Here is an 18,707-nt window from a genome sequence, read left to right on the forward strand (position 1 = left end):
TCGACGCATGCGCAGTTTTAAGCAATCTCTCGACAAGTTACAACCCATGTGAACATCTTTGTATTCTTTCATGCTAGAGTTGTAGAAATGAGTGTACTTTCTAACCTCTTCACACAATCTCTCGTTTATATAGGCCTCCATCGTTGCTGTAGCTTGCATGCTTTCCGGTCTGTTCTGTTTATGCAGATTTTCTTTGACTACCTTGTGAATCTACACCCCCAGGGCACGGTTGCCACCTTGTGGATAAACTAATTACTGCAAAAAAAATTAAATGCGCATGTGCGACCTGCTGCGTTTGCGCGGTTACAAAAATCCGGCGGTTACGCTTACAGTACGCGGGTACTCTCTCTCTTCTGATGACGAAATTCGCGTCACGTGCACTGTACGCTGACACTAGCGTACGCGTAAAAAGTGAAGTATAGGGGGAAGAGTTTGAACACACTTCGACATAAGACCTGTTTTGTGAAGCTGTTCAGGTGAAGCTGGTGCTGGAGCGGCCTGAAAGGTAAAAAAAGTCTGTCCTCAGATTGTCAAATGCAGCTGCATGCTAATCTTGCCTAATCGCAGATTAATTGCCATTAGTTTTAACACATTGCTCATTAAAGGCGCTAATTAGCAGTGATGAGTTACTCGAGTCTAATGACTCCAGGTGGAGGGATGAACGCAGAGTAAAGACACAACAGCTTCAGGGAACTCGTACATTTGAATAAAAAGCCAAATAAAACTATGAGGTGAATGTTTCTACCCCGTGAGAGCGGGAATAGTGAGGAGAGTTTCTGTGCTGTCTCTTTGCACACCGACAACAGTAATTGGCCTTTTTAAGTGACCACACACACACTTCTTGCACCTCAAACACTCACACATACACACGCAAGTCTGGTGATAGATCATTTTTAATCGCTGTGAAATGCATTAAAATAATAAAGCGTATTGGGAGCGGCCAGGGTGATGAATAGCCCCCTGCCTTCTTTATCGCATTAGCTACACTAACAGAGATATTGCGACCAGCGCGCGCCCAGACATATGTGCCACTTTCCCAATAACTAAAGTCGCATATTAAATTCCAACACACTAACCAGGGATAAAGGACCAGAGAGAGACAGTGGGTTTTATTTTGCTTTTGTTAGGACTATGATGCTATATTCCAGGGAATTGCTTTACAGCAGATCACACCCTTGTATTTGTTAGATAATCTGCTTGTGGTTTAATTTGCTTAATTATTGATGTTCATTAAGATCCAGGTAGTGGAATAAATGCTTCTTGTTCATGACAATGCTATTTATTTAGTGTGTATACATTTATGTGTATGTGCCTATGTGTGTGTTTATTATATATATATATATATATATATATAAATTGCTTTATAGTCCTTGTGTAATTAGTCTTCATTGATATTTGTTGTCACTGTCTTCCAGTTTCATTATGGAGACTTTATTATGCGAATGCAACTTGTGTGATCAGGACACAAGTCACAAGAAACTAATCTCTGGATTTGCCAAAGTTTGCCAGGTTAGTGACATCAAATATATTTGAAATATATTCAGATTTTTTGCTTGAGCCACATGTCAAATATATATCAACAATCAGAATGATATATTCATCCATGGTTAAAGTCTGTCAAATAATCCTATATGCTTGGATGGACAGAAATTGTCATTACAAACTTTTCCCCTCTATTTTTCCATTGCTTTCTTCAGAAAAGTGTCCTGGTGTAGTATTTCTTGGCCAGAAAAAGCTACATGTCTTCCTCTTCATGTCTTCCCATAATTCCCCTCCTTATCCTCCTTCCGTATTTCCTGAGGTCAGGAATCTGAGTTACTGAATTACTCTGTGTGTGCTTTTGCCCTTATATTATTTGATGATATTTTGATGACAAACCGGGATGATGGATAACCTGAAAGTGTCTGTGCTGATTGTGTGTGTGTATGTGGTGTGTGTGTGTGTGTGTGTGTGTGTGTGTGTGTGTGTGCGTGCACAAGTTCTGCTGTTTGATATGTGATAATTGACCAATAATGAATGTCTTTATGAATAGTTGGTCAGTCAAATCAGTCAAAAGAAAGACATATGAAGGAATGAATGAGTCTTGTTGAGGTAGAAATCAATACGACAATACAACATATACTGTAATATAAATAAGATATTTTTTGAAAAAAGCTCACATGAAGAAAATACTGAAGAGCGCATTTAATTTCATCCCTCATTTCATTATGTATTTTTGAATTCACTTTCCATTTGCATTCTTTACTCTAGATTTTAGACTCATGCACATGCTCATCTCACAACAGACTGTTTATCATCTTTACAGTCATACTGTACTCAGACTGTTTAAATATGACCATGCAACAATATTTTTCTGAGAGAAAACAAGACAGAATTCTTAAACTTTCACACAGAAAAGAAGTAAATAAAAATAATACAAAGAAATGAATTCACTGGTCCACAGGTGAATCTCACTTTAAACCTGCAGAAGAGTGAATCTCATGAAAACATGTCCAGGTCACATTTTTCCCCAGAAGGGGGAACACAAACAAACAAACAAACAAACATAATTTTCTTAGTGTTGTGTTTATCATTGCTTTGTGACATTATTTTAATGACAATTAAGCACATTTAATTTTTTGGGGTAATTCTCATTACTGTCATAGTACAGGGGTCAAAAATAGCCTTTATTTTCTTTATGATATATATGCATTTATGTATGTATATCATTCATTCATTTTTTTTTTTTTTTATTCTGGAGTGAAATATGACCTAGACTTAGTGCTTCTTGTTTCTTAAGTGCTTCTACATTATCTTGTTACCACTCATGTCCACCAGAGGGCATCAAAGGAAAAACATTTTGGTTATACAAAAAGTTACAGTTTGCAAATTACAAACTGCATTTGCACTTTCTTTTCTGTGTATTTTTAAGTTACACAGGTCTTAATACTTGAGGTCCCTGTGGGCCGCCGACAGTCAGTAAATCAGCAGATATGAAGACAATGAGTTTTGTTCACTGTTGCATCATCAGGTTTTGTTTCTCGTCCCCTTCATCCAAACTGGGCAGGTGTCAAGATCATCACACGTCAGGGCAGTGACTATGCGTCTAGGTTGTGTGTAATGTTAAAATACCTGACATAAAAGAAGGCTGCATGAATTTCCTTGACCTGTTATAGAGACTGTCTATCCTGTAATTGTTTTTAGATAACAGATCTCAAATATATTATTCTGATTGTCACCTGTATGTCGATTGTCAGTCACTTTTGGATGGCTGGTCACTTTTTTTTAAGGAGGTAGACTGTTGAGTTAAAACGTTATGGCCTGGTGGGAAAAAGAAAGAGAAAGCGATTAAAAAACAACTGACCTTTACTTACATTTTTAAAGAAATAGTTCATCCAAACATAAAAATTCGGTCATTATTTACTGACCCTCATGAACACACCCAAATTTTATGTTGTTAATCATTTTCCCATCCAATGAAACTATGAAATCTCATGGAGAACGAGATTTGAAAGAACATTCTAGAGCTACATGGCAAGATTTTTAGCAAATAACAACTTAAATTTCCGACTTTTCCTCACATAAAGCTGTCATATAGCTTCAGCAGACTTGGAGTGTAAAGCATGAGTTGTATGGACAACTGTTAAGCTTTTATGGCGTTTTCTTTTTTTTGTTTCTTTTTTAGACAAATGTTGTCGCTTAAATGTTTTTGAATTAGAAAGATGTGTCCCATAGAATAAAAACACCATCTGTGAACGGCATGAGGGTGAGTAAAAATTAAAAGTAATACTTAGAAATTAATTTACCAGCCCTTTAGGTGAATCTCCCTTTAAACCTTCAGTAAAATTAATCTCATGGAAACATGTCCAGATGACATTTTACACCAGAAAGAAAAATTAAATTTGCTTAAAAAAAATTATTTGGTATTGTGACTATGTGCATGACAATTAGGCTTGTATAACCCAAATTCTCATGACTTTAATGCCTTCAGATGTTTTATTTATTTATTTTTGTATTGTTCATTATTCTTATTTGTGATTGTCATTACTGTAATTATGTATTACTGTATTAAATTGGACAATAATATCTAAAAGTCTAAAGTCTAGGTCTAAAAGTAGGTTTCATTTTCTTCATATATTCATTCGTATATGTGACCTAAACAAGTTTTTTGAGTTTCACCCAGCAACAGATTTCTTAGCGTTTCTACATTATCTTGTTACCTCTCATGGCCATCAGAGGCCGACAAAAGAAAAGCATTTTTGTTGTATAAAAAGTTACCAATTAATTCCATTTGTACTTTCCTTCCCATGTGTACTTTTAAGTTACACAATCATGATATTAAGTTTCCTGCTGGCTGCTGACAGCCAATAAATGAGCAGATACAAAGACAAAGTAAAGTAAATAATCTGTTATTTTTACAATAAATAACATTTACACTACCTTTTATTCCCATTAGCTACAATGGTAACTGTAGCACCAGTCGTTGTGTTGCTATCGATCCTCTTCCCGTTTTCAATCTCTTGCAGCAGCACACAAGCTCTAGGCCGAAGCCCCACCATTTGTGGAGGAGGGGCTTGTGTACTCATTAGCCCCACCTCCATTGCCGATATCGGTGTTCTCGTCCGTGTTTTACATCCTCGTCCTCCACAGAGCAGCTTGGTGTAAGCGGACCTGAAGTCTCTGTTGAGCATGGCGTAAAGTACGGGATTTAGCGCTGAGTTTGCATATCCTAGCCAAAGCACCACCGACTGCGCCGTCCGTGGCGGATTGTCTTCATTGCGTATCCCCATTATCGTGAAAAACGTGAAATATGGGAACCAGCACACCACGAATGCACCCAGCACCGCCGCAAGTGTCACTGTGGCTTTATGTTCGCGCAGTGCAAGAATCGTCGCCCCTGGTGATGACGACGAACCCCGTCGAGTAGAAATGATTCGTTTCGCCTGCATCCTTGCAATGAGAAAAACTCGGTGGTAGCTCCAGCACATGGCCACCAGGGGGAGATAAAATGTCGCGAAGGCGTCGACCAATACGTACGTTGGATTTAACTCGAATCGGCAGTCTCGCGCAGGGGTCGCCCTCTCGAATATTTTGCACGCTCAAGTCTCGTGTATTCCAGCCCAGGTGGATGGGGACAAATGAAACGCCCACCGAAACCAGCCAGATTGTCGCTAAAATCACACCGACGCGCCACGGAAGCAGAAGCATTGGGTAGCGCAGCGGAGCGGTGACCGCAAAGTAACGATCCAAGCTGATAGCGAAGAGATTGAGTATGGAGGCAGTGCATAGCATGACATCCAACGAAATGTAGATGTTGCAGAAGTGCGCCCCCAGTGGCCAATCGCCCGTAACTTGGTAAAGTGTGGAAAATGGCAGCACGAGGGCACCCAGTAGAAAGTCTGTAATTGCTAGCGAGACGATGAAGCAGTTGGTGACGTTACGCAGGCGTCTCGTAGAGTATACAGCCAGACAAACCAAAATATTCCCACTGACTGTGAGAAGGATAAGAACGGAGAGCGTTACAGCTAGCGCTATCTGAGATGTCATTCTTTGTTTAACTGCGATTATTTTCTTCAGTTTTATCGGTAGAGAAACACTAGGTAGACTCTAGGTTTTGCGTTTGATTCCAGGGAACGCACATATTTGCATCTGCCAAATGCAATGCAATTTTTGTAGGTCAAGATGTTCAAAATGCAAGGCATTTTTTTTTTTTTTTTTTTAGCTCAAAAGCGTGATTTTCTTCACAGTTTTATTGGAAGAGAAACACCAGGAATGCTGCAATGCAATACTTGTAGGTCAAGATGTTTAAAAAGGTCTCCGGTGTATATTCCCAACGGTCTCCTTCCACACTCCAGGGTACGTCCACCACCTCCATTCATCCATCTGTTCATCCATCCACTTTCCATCCAACTATATTCTTGTCCCAGATCTCTGTTAGACTGAAGTGTGTCGGCCTCTGCTGGTCATAGTGAGGTACTACAATTTTTCTCTCTCCTGTTTAAAAGAGAAAAGAGATGCTTTTAGATCAGAGGTTGTCAACATTTCCCAAGCTAAGGGCCCTCTAATATGATATATACTTTTTTCAGTAACATTGCATAATATATTCCAATAATAATAATAATAATAATAATAAAATCCAGCATTGATCACAGGAATAAATTACATTTTACAATATATTCACATAGAAAACAAGCATTTTAAATTGTAATAACACTTCACAATTTTACTGTATTTTTGAACAAATAAATTCAGCCTTGGTGAGCAGAAGAGACTTCTTTCAAAAACATTACAAAATGTCACCGACCCCAAACTTCAAACGGTAGTGTACATGATCCTTTACATAAAGTACCACATACAACACAACTAGTTTGACATTCAAAATTACATCATTAAGGGAAGATACACATTCTTCCACATTACTCAGAGAACAACAAACATGCATGCATCAGTGTAAATAATGCATAAAACAGTTAAAACAGTCAACAATGACGCAGAATTGTGCATGAATTATTCATAGAGCAGTGCAGACTGGGAAACAGTCCTGTATCCATCACCTTGAACATCATAGGTTTACTTCATAAAAGGTATAAAAGGTTGCGGACCCCTGCTCTTTATAGTAGAACTGTTAGAAAACAATTTTAGAAAGACATTTTGAAATACTGTATATAGGATATTCTTACAGCAAAAATGTGTGCATGACTGAAATTTAGAGATAAGGGAGATTGTGCATGTTTGTTTGCCTGCAAGTTGATCATGTTAAAGACATAATTGCAGAGTAACAAAATGCTTTCTCAGGCAACCACACATTGTGATTGTGTGTTTGTGTCTGTGTGTGTGTAAGTTGAAAGGGAACACAATGCTCTAACACTCATTGTAGTGTAGCACAACACAAATAGCACATTATGATCAAAGCCTGAGTGGAGATAATGTCATATCTACACACATTAGCTTTGTTCAGTGTTCAAAGTAAACACACACTCTTTTCTTCTTCCTCTTAGAGACTTTATAAGCACTCGTTAGTGGCACATTCTTGGACGGGTTCTGATTTTCTGTAGGAAAAATAGATTCACAATCTTGCTGTTTTTCCTTTTTAAAATGCTCACAGACCTTGTCCTTGCATCTGCCATCTAGAGCTTTTCCACGGTCTGTGTGAGAGAGATAGAGTAAAAACATTAATATCCAGCCTTTTTGAAGAGCTGTCAGCTGGGTCATTTCTGCTATGCAGTATGTTTTCATGTCTACATCATGTGTCTTACTATATTGCATAAAATATTAAATTCACCATTTCTGCAGATGGCTATCATATTAGTTCATTTTCTTTTATCTCAATACTATAATGAAGTGAATTTGAAATCATTGTACTCCTTTACTTAGAGTGGGTATTCATTTCTGTCACGTCTTTGGGTGCTGCACTGACGTCTAACATGAAAACAACCAATTTATTTAGTAATATTCCATTTTTTTTTTTCTTTCTCTAATCAAAAATGTATTCTTGTTTTTTCAAAAACAATTTGTTATACTGGTTGAAACTCTCTTCACATCCTCATAGCAATCAACAATAGAAGTGGTCTAAATACTAAAACACGTACATATATCTTCTGTGGACGTCTCAGGACCAAAACATTTTTGTCAAATCATTGCATTCGGTCTGAATAATTAGAATAATGACACATATAGTCTGACAATATCTCATCTGACAGCTCATGTACCCTTTACTTAAAGGCACAATATGTACGATTTTTGGATTAAAATATCCCAAAACCACTAGAACAGTGTTATATATTTTTGACTTGTGTACCTACATTATCCCAGATGTTTCCAAGAATGTTTAAATCCAGAAATAAGCAATTTTAACCAGGACACAGACCACGTCCATGAGTTGCCTATCAATAACATCATACCCGCGTTACCCTCGATTTCCGGTTTTATTTTGTAGAAACCATGGAAACCCCAAAAACGCTTTAATATATTATAGGCCTATGTTTTATTAGACATGGGAACAACTGTTTGGATGCATTTATAAACAGAAAATTAATTATTGTTATGTAGCTCAACACATTTACTCTTACTGTTTGAATCTCATGTTCTTGATTTTCCACGAGTACCATGTTTTTATGCCTCAGAGAAAAACACTATTTTGTGAAGTAGCTAACATAGCATAATCAGATGCAGCTTTATTTTTAGTAACAGTAATACAGCATTCTCTCCATCATACAATATTTTTTAAAATTAATTGCATGCCATTTAGCAACACAAGCCATCCAGCATTTATTAATATGATATTCTAATATCGAACTATCTTACTGCAGTGTGAAACAAGTGTCAAGCGAACTCATCTCTCATTAGCAATTGCTCCAGTGGCCTCATTCAGCTCCAACATCACTCGTTCTGCTCTGCTTCATACTACAGTAACGTTAATAATTTTTAAATCAGAGGTCTTCAACCCTGCTCCTGGGGACCCACTGTCCTGCAAAATTTTTTTCCAATCTGTTTCAGCACACCTGCCTGTGATTTTCAAGCGATCCAGAAGAGCTTGATTAGCTGGTTCAGGTGTGTTTAAAGGGTTAGTTCACCCAAAAATGAAAATAATGTCATTTATTACTCACCCTCATGCCGTTCCACACCCGTAAGACCTTCGTTAATTTTTGGAACACAAATTAAGATATTTTTGTTGAAATCCGATGGCTCAGTGAGGCCTGCATAGCCAGCAATGATATTTCCTCTCTCAAGATCCATTAATGTACTAAAAACATATTTAAATCTTTATGTGAGTACAGTGGATCAATATTAATATTATAAAGCGACGAGAATATTTTTGGTGCGCCGAAAAAAACCAAAATAACGACTTGTATAGTGATACTTAGCTTCGGAGCGTTATGAATCAGCGTATCGAATCATGATTAGGATCACGTGTCAAACGGTCAAACTGTGAAATCACCTGACTTTGGCGCTCCGAACCGCTAATTCGACACGCTGATTCATAACGCTCCGAATCTTCCTGACGCAGTGTTTTGAAATCGGCCTTCACTATATGAGTCGTTATTTTGTTTTTTTTTTGGCGCACCAAAAATATTCTCGTCGCTTTATAATATTAATATTGAACCACTGTACTCACATGAACTGATTTAAATATGTTTTTAGTACATTAATGGATCTTGAGAGAGGAAATGTCATTGCTGGCTATGGAGGCCTCACTGAGCCATCGGATTTAATCAAAAATATCTTAATTTGTGTTCCGAAGATTAACGAAGGTCTTACGGGTGTGGAACGGCATGAGGGTGAGGAATAAATGACATTATTTTCATTTTTGGGTGAACTAACCCTTTAATTAGGGTTGGAGCTAAACTCTGCAGGACAGTGGGTCCCCAGGAGCAGGGTTGAAGACCTCTGCTTTAAACTGTGTCTTACTGTGTCACAACAACTTTTGTCTTTCAAAATAAAAGTCTCGCATTACGTTTTGTTATTGTTTCTTTGACTACACTTTCTGCGACCCACTGGTTGAGAAACACTGCTAGAATTAATGAGACCCCTCAGATGATCAGAGTAAGCCTGCGTCTCAATGTGCATACTATCCATCCTAAATGGTATGTGACATTAGTAATATTCAATACTATTTAGTGTGGATAGGGTGGATAGTATGCACATTGGGATGCAGGGTTAGTACCTCAAAAAGAAGGTAAGCATTCAACGTTGTAGTTACGTTGTCAATTAAGAAGTCATGAAATGATCAAAAAGCACCAATAAATCACAAGTGGTACGTCGTGAGCTGGGAAGGATTACCATGCAGGTATGAAGTTCATTATACAGGTGCTGGTCATATAATTAGAATATCATGAAAAAGTTCATTTTTTTATTGTAAATTATTTTTAAAAATGAAACTTTCATATATTCTAGATTCCCTACATGTAAAGTAAAACATTTCAAAAGTTTTTTTTTTAAATTTTGATGATTAGAGCGTACAGCTCATGAAAGTCCAAAATCCAGTATCTCAAAATATTAGAATATTTTCTAAGATCAATCAAAAAATGGATTTGCTAAACAGAAAAGTTCAAGTTCTTTAAAGTATGTTCATTTGTGCACTCAATACTTGGTCGGCAACACATATTACAGCAAATGACTTGCTCCTAGCACAAATTACAGCATCAGTGAAGTGTGGCCTGGAAGTGATCAGCCTGTGGCACTGCTGAGGCACTATTGAGCCTTCAGATCATCTGTATATTGTTGGATCGACTGTTTCTCATCTTTCTCTTGAAAATATCCCATAGATTCAGGTCAGGCATGTTGGCTGGCCAATAAAGCACAGTAATATCATGGTCAGCAAACCACTTGGAAGTGGTTTTTGCACTGTGGGCAGGTACTAAAGTCCTGCTGGAAAAGGAAATCAGCATCTCCATAAAGCTTGTCAGCAGATGGAAGCATAAAGTGCTCCAAAATCTCCTGGAAGATGGCTGCATTGACTTTGCACTTGATAAAACACAATGGACCAACACCAGCAGACATCACGGCCCCCCCAAATCATTATTGACTTCAGAAACTTCACACTAGACTTCAAGCAGCTTGGATTCTGTGCCTCTCCAGTCTTCCTTCAGACTCGGGGACCATGATTTCAACATGAAATGCAAAATTTACTATTATCTGAAAAGAGGACTTTCGACCACTGTTCACTGTCCAGTTCTTTTTCTCCTTAGCCCAGGTAAGATGCTTCTGACATTGTTTCTGTTTCAGAAGTGGCTTGGTAGTCCTTTTCCTGAAGATGTCTGAGTGTGGTGACTCTTGATGCGCTGACTCCGGCTTCATTCTACTCATTGTGAAGCTCTCCCAAGTGTTTGAATCGGCTTTACTTGACAGTATTCTCAAGCTTGCGGTCATCCCTGTTGCTTGTGCACCTTTGCCTACCCAATTTCTTCCTTCCAGTCAACTTTGCATTTAATATGCTTTGATATTTCACTCTGTAAACAGCCACCCCATTCAGTAATGACCTTCTGTGACTTATTCTCTTTGTGGAGGGTGTCAATGATTGTCTCCTGGACCATTGCCAATTCAGCAGTCTTCCCCATTAGTGTGGTTTCAAAGAACAAGAGATACCCGGAATTTATACTGTAGGGATGGTCATTTAATCAAACTCAAATGTAAATATTCTAATATTTTGAGATACTGGATTTTGGACTTTCATTAGCTGTACGCTCTAATCAACAAATTTTAAAAAAAAAACTTTTGAAATGTTTTACTTTACATGTAGGGAATCTAGAATATATGAAAATTCATCAGGTTCAGTGTCCACATGTTTTATTAACGGTTTTTGTTAGTATAGGCTACTGTGTGTATGTACTATGGTAACTAGTTTCAGTAACTTTAACCCAAAATACCACTTTATTTTCACTTTGTGTTGTTTTCTATGTTTTTGATGATTGTAGTGGCCCATATACCAACTTACTAACTTTATTGTAACCAAAACTAACTTGGGACTGCTATTTAATAACCTTACTGTTGATTCATCAGTGTTAGTGTAACAATACTGAGAGACAAAGTAGAGAGAGAATGCACACACATTTAGTGACAGAACTCCACATGAATAAACAGGAACATCAGACCCAAAATACAAACATGCTCCACCAACAGCATACAACGACTAACAAAACATAACTGAAAACCAAGGTCTTAAATACACAGAACAATGAGTAGCTAATTAACTGCAGGTGTGTTCAATGATGGTAACTATAACAACTAATATGACAGCAAGGGGAGACAGAAACCAAACAGGAAGAGAACATGGAAACAATGAAAACAGAGAAGGCACTTCAACATAAAAGTCCATACAAAACAAAAGACACAGAACTGGGATCGTGACAGTTAGTGATATTCTTACAATTGATGTGCATGTTAAGTAGAGTGGGACAATACTTGTGTGTGTGTCAACCATTTTTGAGAAATAAGTTTGCTTGATTTAAATTCCTAAAAATTTGGGTCGCAGCTTAATGACCATGGGAAATATGTGGCCAAACCAGTTGAGAACCACTAGAGCAATATCTCTCTCTATTTCAGTATCTCTCTTATTCATTTAAATATCAGATTGGTCTCAGATGTTTCTCCTAAAATGTTTGAGTTCCGACAGAGATCTCTGATTTTTGATTGCTGACTTTGACGTCTTGGTAAATCTGAGCACAATTTGAGACATTGAGATTCTTCTGAAACTCTAGGGGTCTTTTTCTCAGGAGAAACACCTGAGAAGCAGGAGACTTGTCTTTTATGTGGGTCTCTCTGCTTTTTGGCATCCTGCTCATTATTTCTCAGAGAGATATAGCAGGATCAGACTGTTCTTACCTATAAAAGTAGATCTAATTAATGATTTAGAAACATATGGGCTGTTTTATTAACTTAATTGTAAACTTTAACGCTTTGCTTGCTGTCTTCAGTACCACCTGTCTCTGTCTCTGCAGCTCATTGAGATGCATCATCTCCTCTGCTATTGCTAGAAACCATCTCCATAACTGCATGTTAAACTTTAAACAGATTATGAAATATTTAACATTTCCTTCGGCAATTACTGGTATGTCAGCATGGCACATCTGCCTTCTGACAAACCCTTTTCATTTAACAGCATTTTCAATTTCATTTTCATCTTTTTTTCTCTTCTTCTGCACAAGCAATGATGCAATTAAAACTTTGACATTTTCTGAAGAAAGTGTGAGTGGTGTTTGCAAAACTCACAGCCAGGATGCTACAGTAAGGTGTTGGTGTTTTTTTTCTAGTCACATTTATTTGTATGGTGCTTTATATATTTTAAGCAAATAAAATTTCAGCCGTATAGCAGCTCTGGTACTTTAATAATACTCATAATACTTTCACGTTTAAGGGTTTATTTATTTTTTTTTATCTAGTGTTAAAGTACGTTTTCGAGTTATTTCATAACATTTAATTGAAATTAGGACAAAAGTTAATGAATTAATTAAAACTAAGTTCATAAAATGATGGTGGAACCCCTAAAAAAATCTATATATGTTGTGTCAGACGGAGCCCTTTAAGATTCTAAATGAAACCTTTTCATCCAAGAGTGATACATTTTTTAAAATTAAACGCAGCTGAAATGTTTTCTCAATGACCTTGCTTAAAGGGAACCCCTGGTGTTAAGACTTGTATGGCTTAATATAATGTAAATGATGTCTCTTACTGAAATATGTAGTAGAAAACCCATGAAAGATTTACGTTATTTAAAAAAATCCATGACATATTTGGACAATGGGCGGCGCCATTTTGTTTGCGTTCTATGTCGGTGACGTCAAATGGTTGCACTCACTGCTCTACTGACACTGTCCTATTGCTATTTTTAACGCAACACAACTCGGAATATAATATACGATGCCACATTGTGCAGCTTTTGGTTGTAATTTTCAGTCGATGAGCCACAAGAGAAGCGATGTAAGTCTTTACTGCTTTACTAGCGATTTAGCCCTGATGACTGAGGGTTTTTATCTGTATGTTTTGGTGCAACGGTAATCTAGTAACGCATACAGGTCTTAACATCCGTGGGGTTCCTTTTAAAACACGATCAGCCTTTTTGATTTGAGCCAGAGTGCAAAATTAGTGAAGACGTGCAATGTCTCTGTGGCTATTCGAACTACTGTTGTATGATTGACGTGTTAAAATCGTCTGATGTGTCACCTGAATGCATTACACACAGTTAAACATGCTGAGAAGATGCTACTATTTCATGCAATCACAGATATCTTGTGCATCACAGCGCACTCGAGCTTTTAAGCAGTCTGTCTCAATCGAGATGTGTTATAGGCTTACCTTCGTCAGTCTCCACGACATGCGCGGCATTTGTTTAAAGCATACACTTACATCCATCGGCAACTGTAAGCTCTTTCAGCTGTGGTCTTCTAAAAGCCTCAAAGGCACCAGGGCTTGTGAAGAGAACAAAAACGCAAATCTTTAGGAAGTTTTATTCGTCCACATTCTGCACAACTTCCCATTCTTTTCTCCTCTAATCGCTAGTAAAGCAGTAAAGACTTACATCGCTTTCACTCATGGACTGAAAATTACAACCAAAAGCTGCACAATGTGGCATCGTATATTATATTCCGAGTTGTGTTGCATTAAAAAAAGCAATATGACAGTGTCAGTAGAGCAGTGAGTGCAACCATTTGACGTGACCGACATAGAATGCAAACAAAATGGCGCCGCCCTTTGTCCAAATCGGTGCAAATATGTCATGGATTTTTTAAATAACGTAAAACTTTCATGGGTTTTCTACTACATATTTCAGTAAGAGAGAGACATCATTTACGTTATATTAAGCCATACAAGTCTTTACACCAGGGGTTCCCTTTAAAAGATGACAGGTGGCGTGTTTCTGTGTTATTTGATAATTTCATGTACCTGTGCGTCTAAGTGGCCGCTCTGCTCCGATCATTGATTGGCTTGTAAACACATTTGTCAGTGTTCCTCCTCATTTCTGAGGCTGTCAGGAACTCTGTGAGGAATACAGACGGCCGTCTTTTGATTGCTTTTGACAAGCATGGTCGTCATGGGTGTTGGGTTGCTAGGAGACCACATCCTTTTTAAATGTTGAGATGATTTGTTTCTTTTTTTCTGAAGTAAACTGAAGAGGTACGATGTGAAGAGGACACGTGTTTCATCTTATGATTCCTCTGACGCACATAAATAAATAGTCTACATTGATCTGTCTCAGATCCAATAGACCGCGATTCACTTCTTTAAACATCTTCTGCAGAGATCCGACTCTCTCTCTCACACACACACACAGAAATGTGATCGAAATGCAAAAGCTCAGGCTCAAAAGGCAATCAGATCAGATTAGATCAAGTCTTCTGTTGAAGAGAGCAAACTTCTAATGAACGTCTAAAACACAATAAATCCCAGCAAGCAACATTCTGGACATCTGCTTCCTTCATCAACAAAGTCACAAACATTTTTTTTTCTTGACCTTCTCCATGAATGCATTTATCTGTCATTTTCATGTATTGTAAACAGCTGTCAGGATTCATCCGTTCAGCAGCAGTGATTTGAACAGGTTATTCTAGTCTGCATTATCACACAAACAATGTTGAGCATGCAGTTTTAATGTTGAAAGATTTTGCTAAAATGATTAGATTTTATATGTGGTGCAGTATCAGTGTAACTTACCTTGGACGACCTTCATTCTTCTGTTGCTCTTGCCCTTCTCTCTCTCTCTACACACACACGCGCTCTCTCTTACACACACACACACACACACACACAGTTTATAACTCAACACACTCCTTCTTCAGCCAATCAGATGCTTCTCTCTATCTCTCTCTTTGCTTTTGTACTGTAGAAGGGGTTGAACGTAAGACGTAAGGAGGATGGACCAGGACTCTCTGTGCGTATTGTTTAATTATTAAAAGGCGTGTTTTTCTTTGACATAAGTGATATTTACTGTTCTGTTCATCTCCACCTTGACTACAGAAAGCAGATGTGCAAAAATATCTCTTTAATTTCATTGAGGATAAATGTTTTAAAAGTAAACGGGGAAAGTCGTGTTACAACCCTTCATAAAGGATTAAGGAGGCTTGTAACACAGGTTGTAATGATCGGTCATTTTCTAAGAAAATTAAAAATTTATATACTTTTTAACCACAAATGCTTGTCTTGCACTGCTCTGCGATGCACCACGTATTACGTAATCACGTTTGAAAGGTCACGCTTGACGTAGGGCGAAAAACTCCTCCAACTTCAAAATTGTCCAACATCATTGTTTTACCTTTTTTTGTAAAGGGCATTTGACTTAATCTTTGCACATTCACTTTGTGGACAACGGATCGGTACTTCCAATATGTCACGCATGACCTTTCCAACGTGATTACATGATGCATGGCACATCACAGAGCAGTGCAAGATGAGCACTTGTGGTTAAAAAGTATATCATTTATTTATTTATTTTTTTAAGAAAATGACCGGTCGTTTCGCTAGATTAGACTCTTATTTCTCCTCTGGGATCATGTAGAGCTCTTTGAAGCTCCACTGAAACTGACATGTGGACCCGTTGAACCCCAGTTAGTCCACTATATGGAGGAAAATCCTAGAATGTTTTCCTCAAAAACCTTAATTTCTTTTCGACTGAAGAAAGAAAGACATAAACATCTTGGTTGACATAGGGGTGAGTAAATTATCAGGAAATTTTAATTCTGAAGTGAACTAATTCTTGAAACATTTAGGTGAAAGTAAGTGTAATATATCAAATTAAACATAAGAATATGCTAATTCAGAAGATACCCCATGCAGTTCTGTAATTTGACATGCATTACCTGACTGTTTTATTCTGAATGATGCCAGTCCACAATCCAACTTGTGATGGAGCCCTGAATCATAACCATGGTCCCCCGACTGAGCCTGGTTTCTCACAAGGATGTTTTTTCTCCATTTCTGTCACCTGATGGAGTTTGGGTTACTTGCCACTAGCTGGGTTTCCATTACAGATTTGCCCAAAACTTTTGCGATACTTTCTAAATGTTGAAGTCTATTGCAAAATGGCGTTTCCATTAACTGATGTTATGCTACTAAAACAACTTTTTCCTCTCGTGAGAAGTCATTCCAGAACTCATAGCAACGGATGTTAGTAGCCACTGTACGAGCCATTATTTTTAATTTAGGCATGTTATCCAAGCATTAATGGCAAGGAAAGCCCCTTATACTTGGGAGCGGCCATGTATGAGGTGTTTCTGGGTGTTTCTCCCTCATATCTGCTTCAAGGTCTTGATAAATTGTGGCATTTCTTTAGAATCCAGTATTCCTGTAATTCTTTTGTCTTTTATGAGTTTAATAAAGAACTCTGTCTCGTCTTCGTGTCCAAACATACTGCACCGTCTTTAACGAATGATCAAATTTTACGTACGCCAGGTGACCTGTAAATGCGAAAAATTGCAGTTTTGCAAAATATTCTTTTTTCGAATTGCCTGAAAAAAACATCATGTGAGTGTAAAAACTTTTTTGTGACATATGAGAGTTTTTTGCGTAATTGACATGTTTCCGTTGGGTATATTTTCAATTTGCGCAATTTGAAGGATAAAGGAAACGCAGCTAGTGTCGCCTTTGGCTTGCTTAGTTGGGGACACTTAATATTCAGCAATATTATTGATTTGACTGCACTGATACTATTGGATGAGAACTGAACTGGATGACGTCATCACTGTTTTCTCCAGAGCTGCTTTACAGAAGAATTGAATTCTGTTTGCTTCACTGAATCATTATTTCCTCGTTTATCACTGTAAAGCTGTTTTGATGTGTAAAGCGCTATAGAAATAAAGGAGACTTGACTGCAAATGAAACCATAGCCCAGAAGTGAAGTGCTGATTTTTCTACTTTATTTATTTATTTATTTATTTATTTGTTTGTTTGTTTGTTTGTTTGTTTGTCTGTTTGTTGGTTGGTTGGTGCTGTAAGTGATTGCGAAGACCTTGATTTTGGGTTAAAGTTCAAACCAGTGTAGGCAGTTTGGTTTTACTGTTGATCTACTTCTCTATTTTATTAAAGCGGCTCTGAGAATGCCATCAGACAGAACCAGAGTCGCAGTCAAATGCAAACATGGTCTTCGTCTGGCCATGCAGATATTCAAATACGAAATAAATTGCACACTATTGTAAAAGACCCCTTTGAAAGGTCTTCAATAAGCTGCTTGATATTTTCTGAAGGTCAGAATCTGATGAAGGATATTCAAATGACTAAACTTTAGCCAACTAACTGCCATGTTAACATATGATATTGTGCAATATTACACGCGCACACACACACACACACACACACATTTATCAAGTGTTTATTGTCATTGTCGAATTCTAATAAATTCACCTCCGCATCTTTATATGCTAATCAATACTATTACATTTACTTTGAAGTGTTTCATCGAAGCTTTACAATTAGCTATTGATTATTATTATTGATATCTATCCACATGATATACCGCATAGTTGCTGTGACTGTGTCTAAGAGTGTTTTTCGATCTCTTGTTCAGTTGTGAAAGGTGATGGATTGGGCCTGTAATGTTACTGTATCCAGCGCAGGGGTTTAATCAATGTGATCCTGGCAGCAACTGACATGCTGGTGAGTATTAAACAAAGGTAACTTGTATATCTGTACAATGCAATATATATATATATAATTTTATATATATATATATAGTAAAATGTAATTTATTCTTGTGATCAAAGCTGAATTTTCAGCATCATTACTCCAGTCTTCAGTGTCACATGATCCTTCAGAAATCATTCTTATATGCTGATTTGCTGCTCAAGAAACATCTTTTCAGTGAAACATAATTGTCAATGTTGCATACGTTTTATTTAATTTTATAAAAATTAAACTAAAATAAAATTAAACAATTATTTACATTTATTTATAATTATTTTTAATTATAATATTGTAAACAAATATACATTTTTATATAATTTTTATAATTACTTTGAAATATATAATCTTAATCTGTATATTTTTGCTTTGTGGTGAAATAAGGCTTTATGTGCTCTGATCCAAATTAAAAGCCCTCACATTATCCACTTGAGGAAACCAGCGGACCTCTTTAAATCAAAATGAATGATGCATTATGGGGCGTATTAAGAGGTGCTTTGTGCTTCAACAAAGGCTGTGTTTATTTCTCTGGGAAGCTGTCCTGTTTTTCAGCACAGATCACAGTAAGAAAGCAAAAAGCTGAGCGTTTAACTGCCTCCAGCTGTTTTTAGAATTGCCACATG

General features: G+C 37.3%; 1 protein-coding gene across 1 annotated transcript; it reads right to left on the bottom strand.

Annotated features, from left to right (window-relative positions):
- Positions 1–4,415: 4,415 nt before the first annotated feature.
- Positions 4,416–15,222, bottom strand: hrh2a (histamine receptor H2a). The gene is given in 5 exon segments (XM_051861033.1): positions 4,416–5,051; positions 5,053–5,973; positions 7,087–7,124; positions 13,771–13,883; positions 15,127–15,222. Coding segments are annotated over 2 exon segments (1,110 nt in total). The 5' UTR covers positions 5,527–5,973; positions 7,087–7,124; positions 13,771–13,883; positions 15,127–15,222.
- Between the last annotated feature and the right edge of the window lie 3,485 nt (positions 15,223–18,707).

The sequence above is a fragment of the Ctenopharyngodon idella genome, chromosome 14 (genome assembly GCF_019924925.1).
Source record: "Ctenopharyngodon idella isolate HZGC_01 chromosome 14, HZGC01, whole genome shotgun sequence".
In the NCBI taxonomy this organism is placed as follows: Eukaryota; Metazoa; Chordata; class Actinopteri; order Cypriniformes; family Xenocyprididae; genus Ctenopharyngodon; species Ctenopharyngodon idella.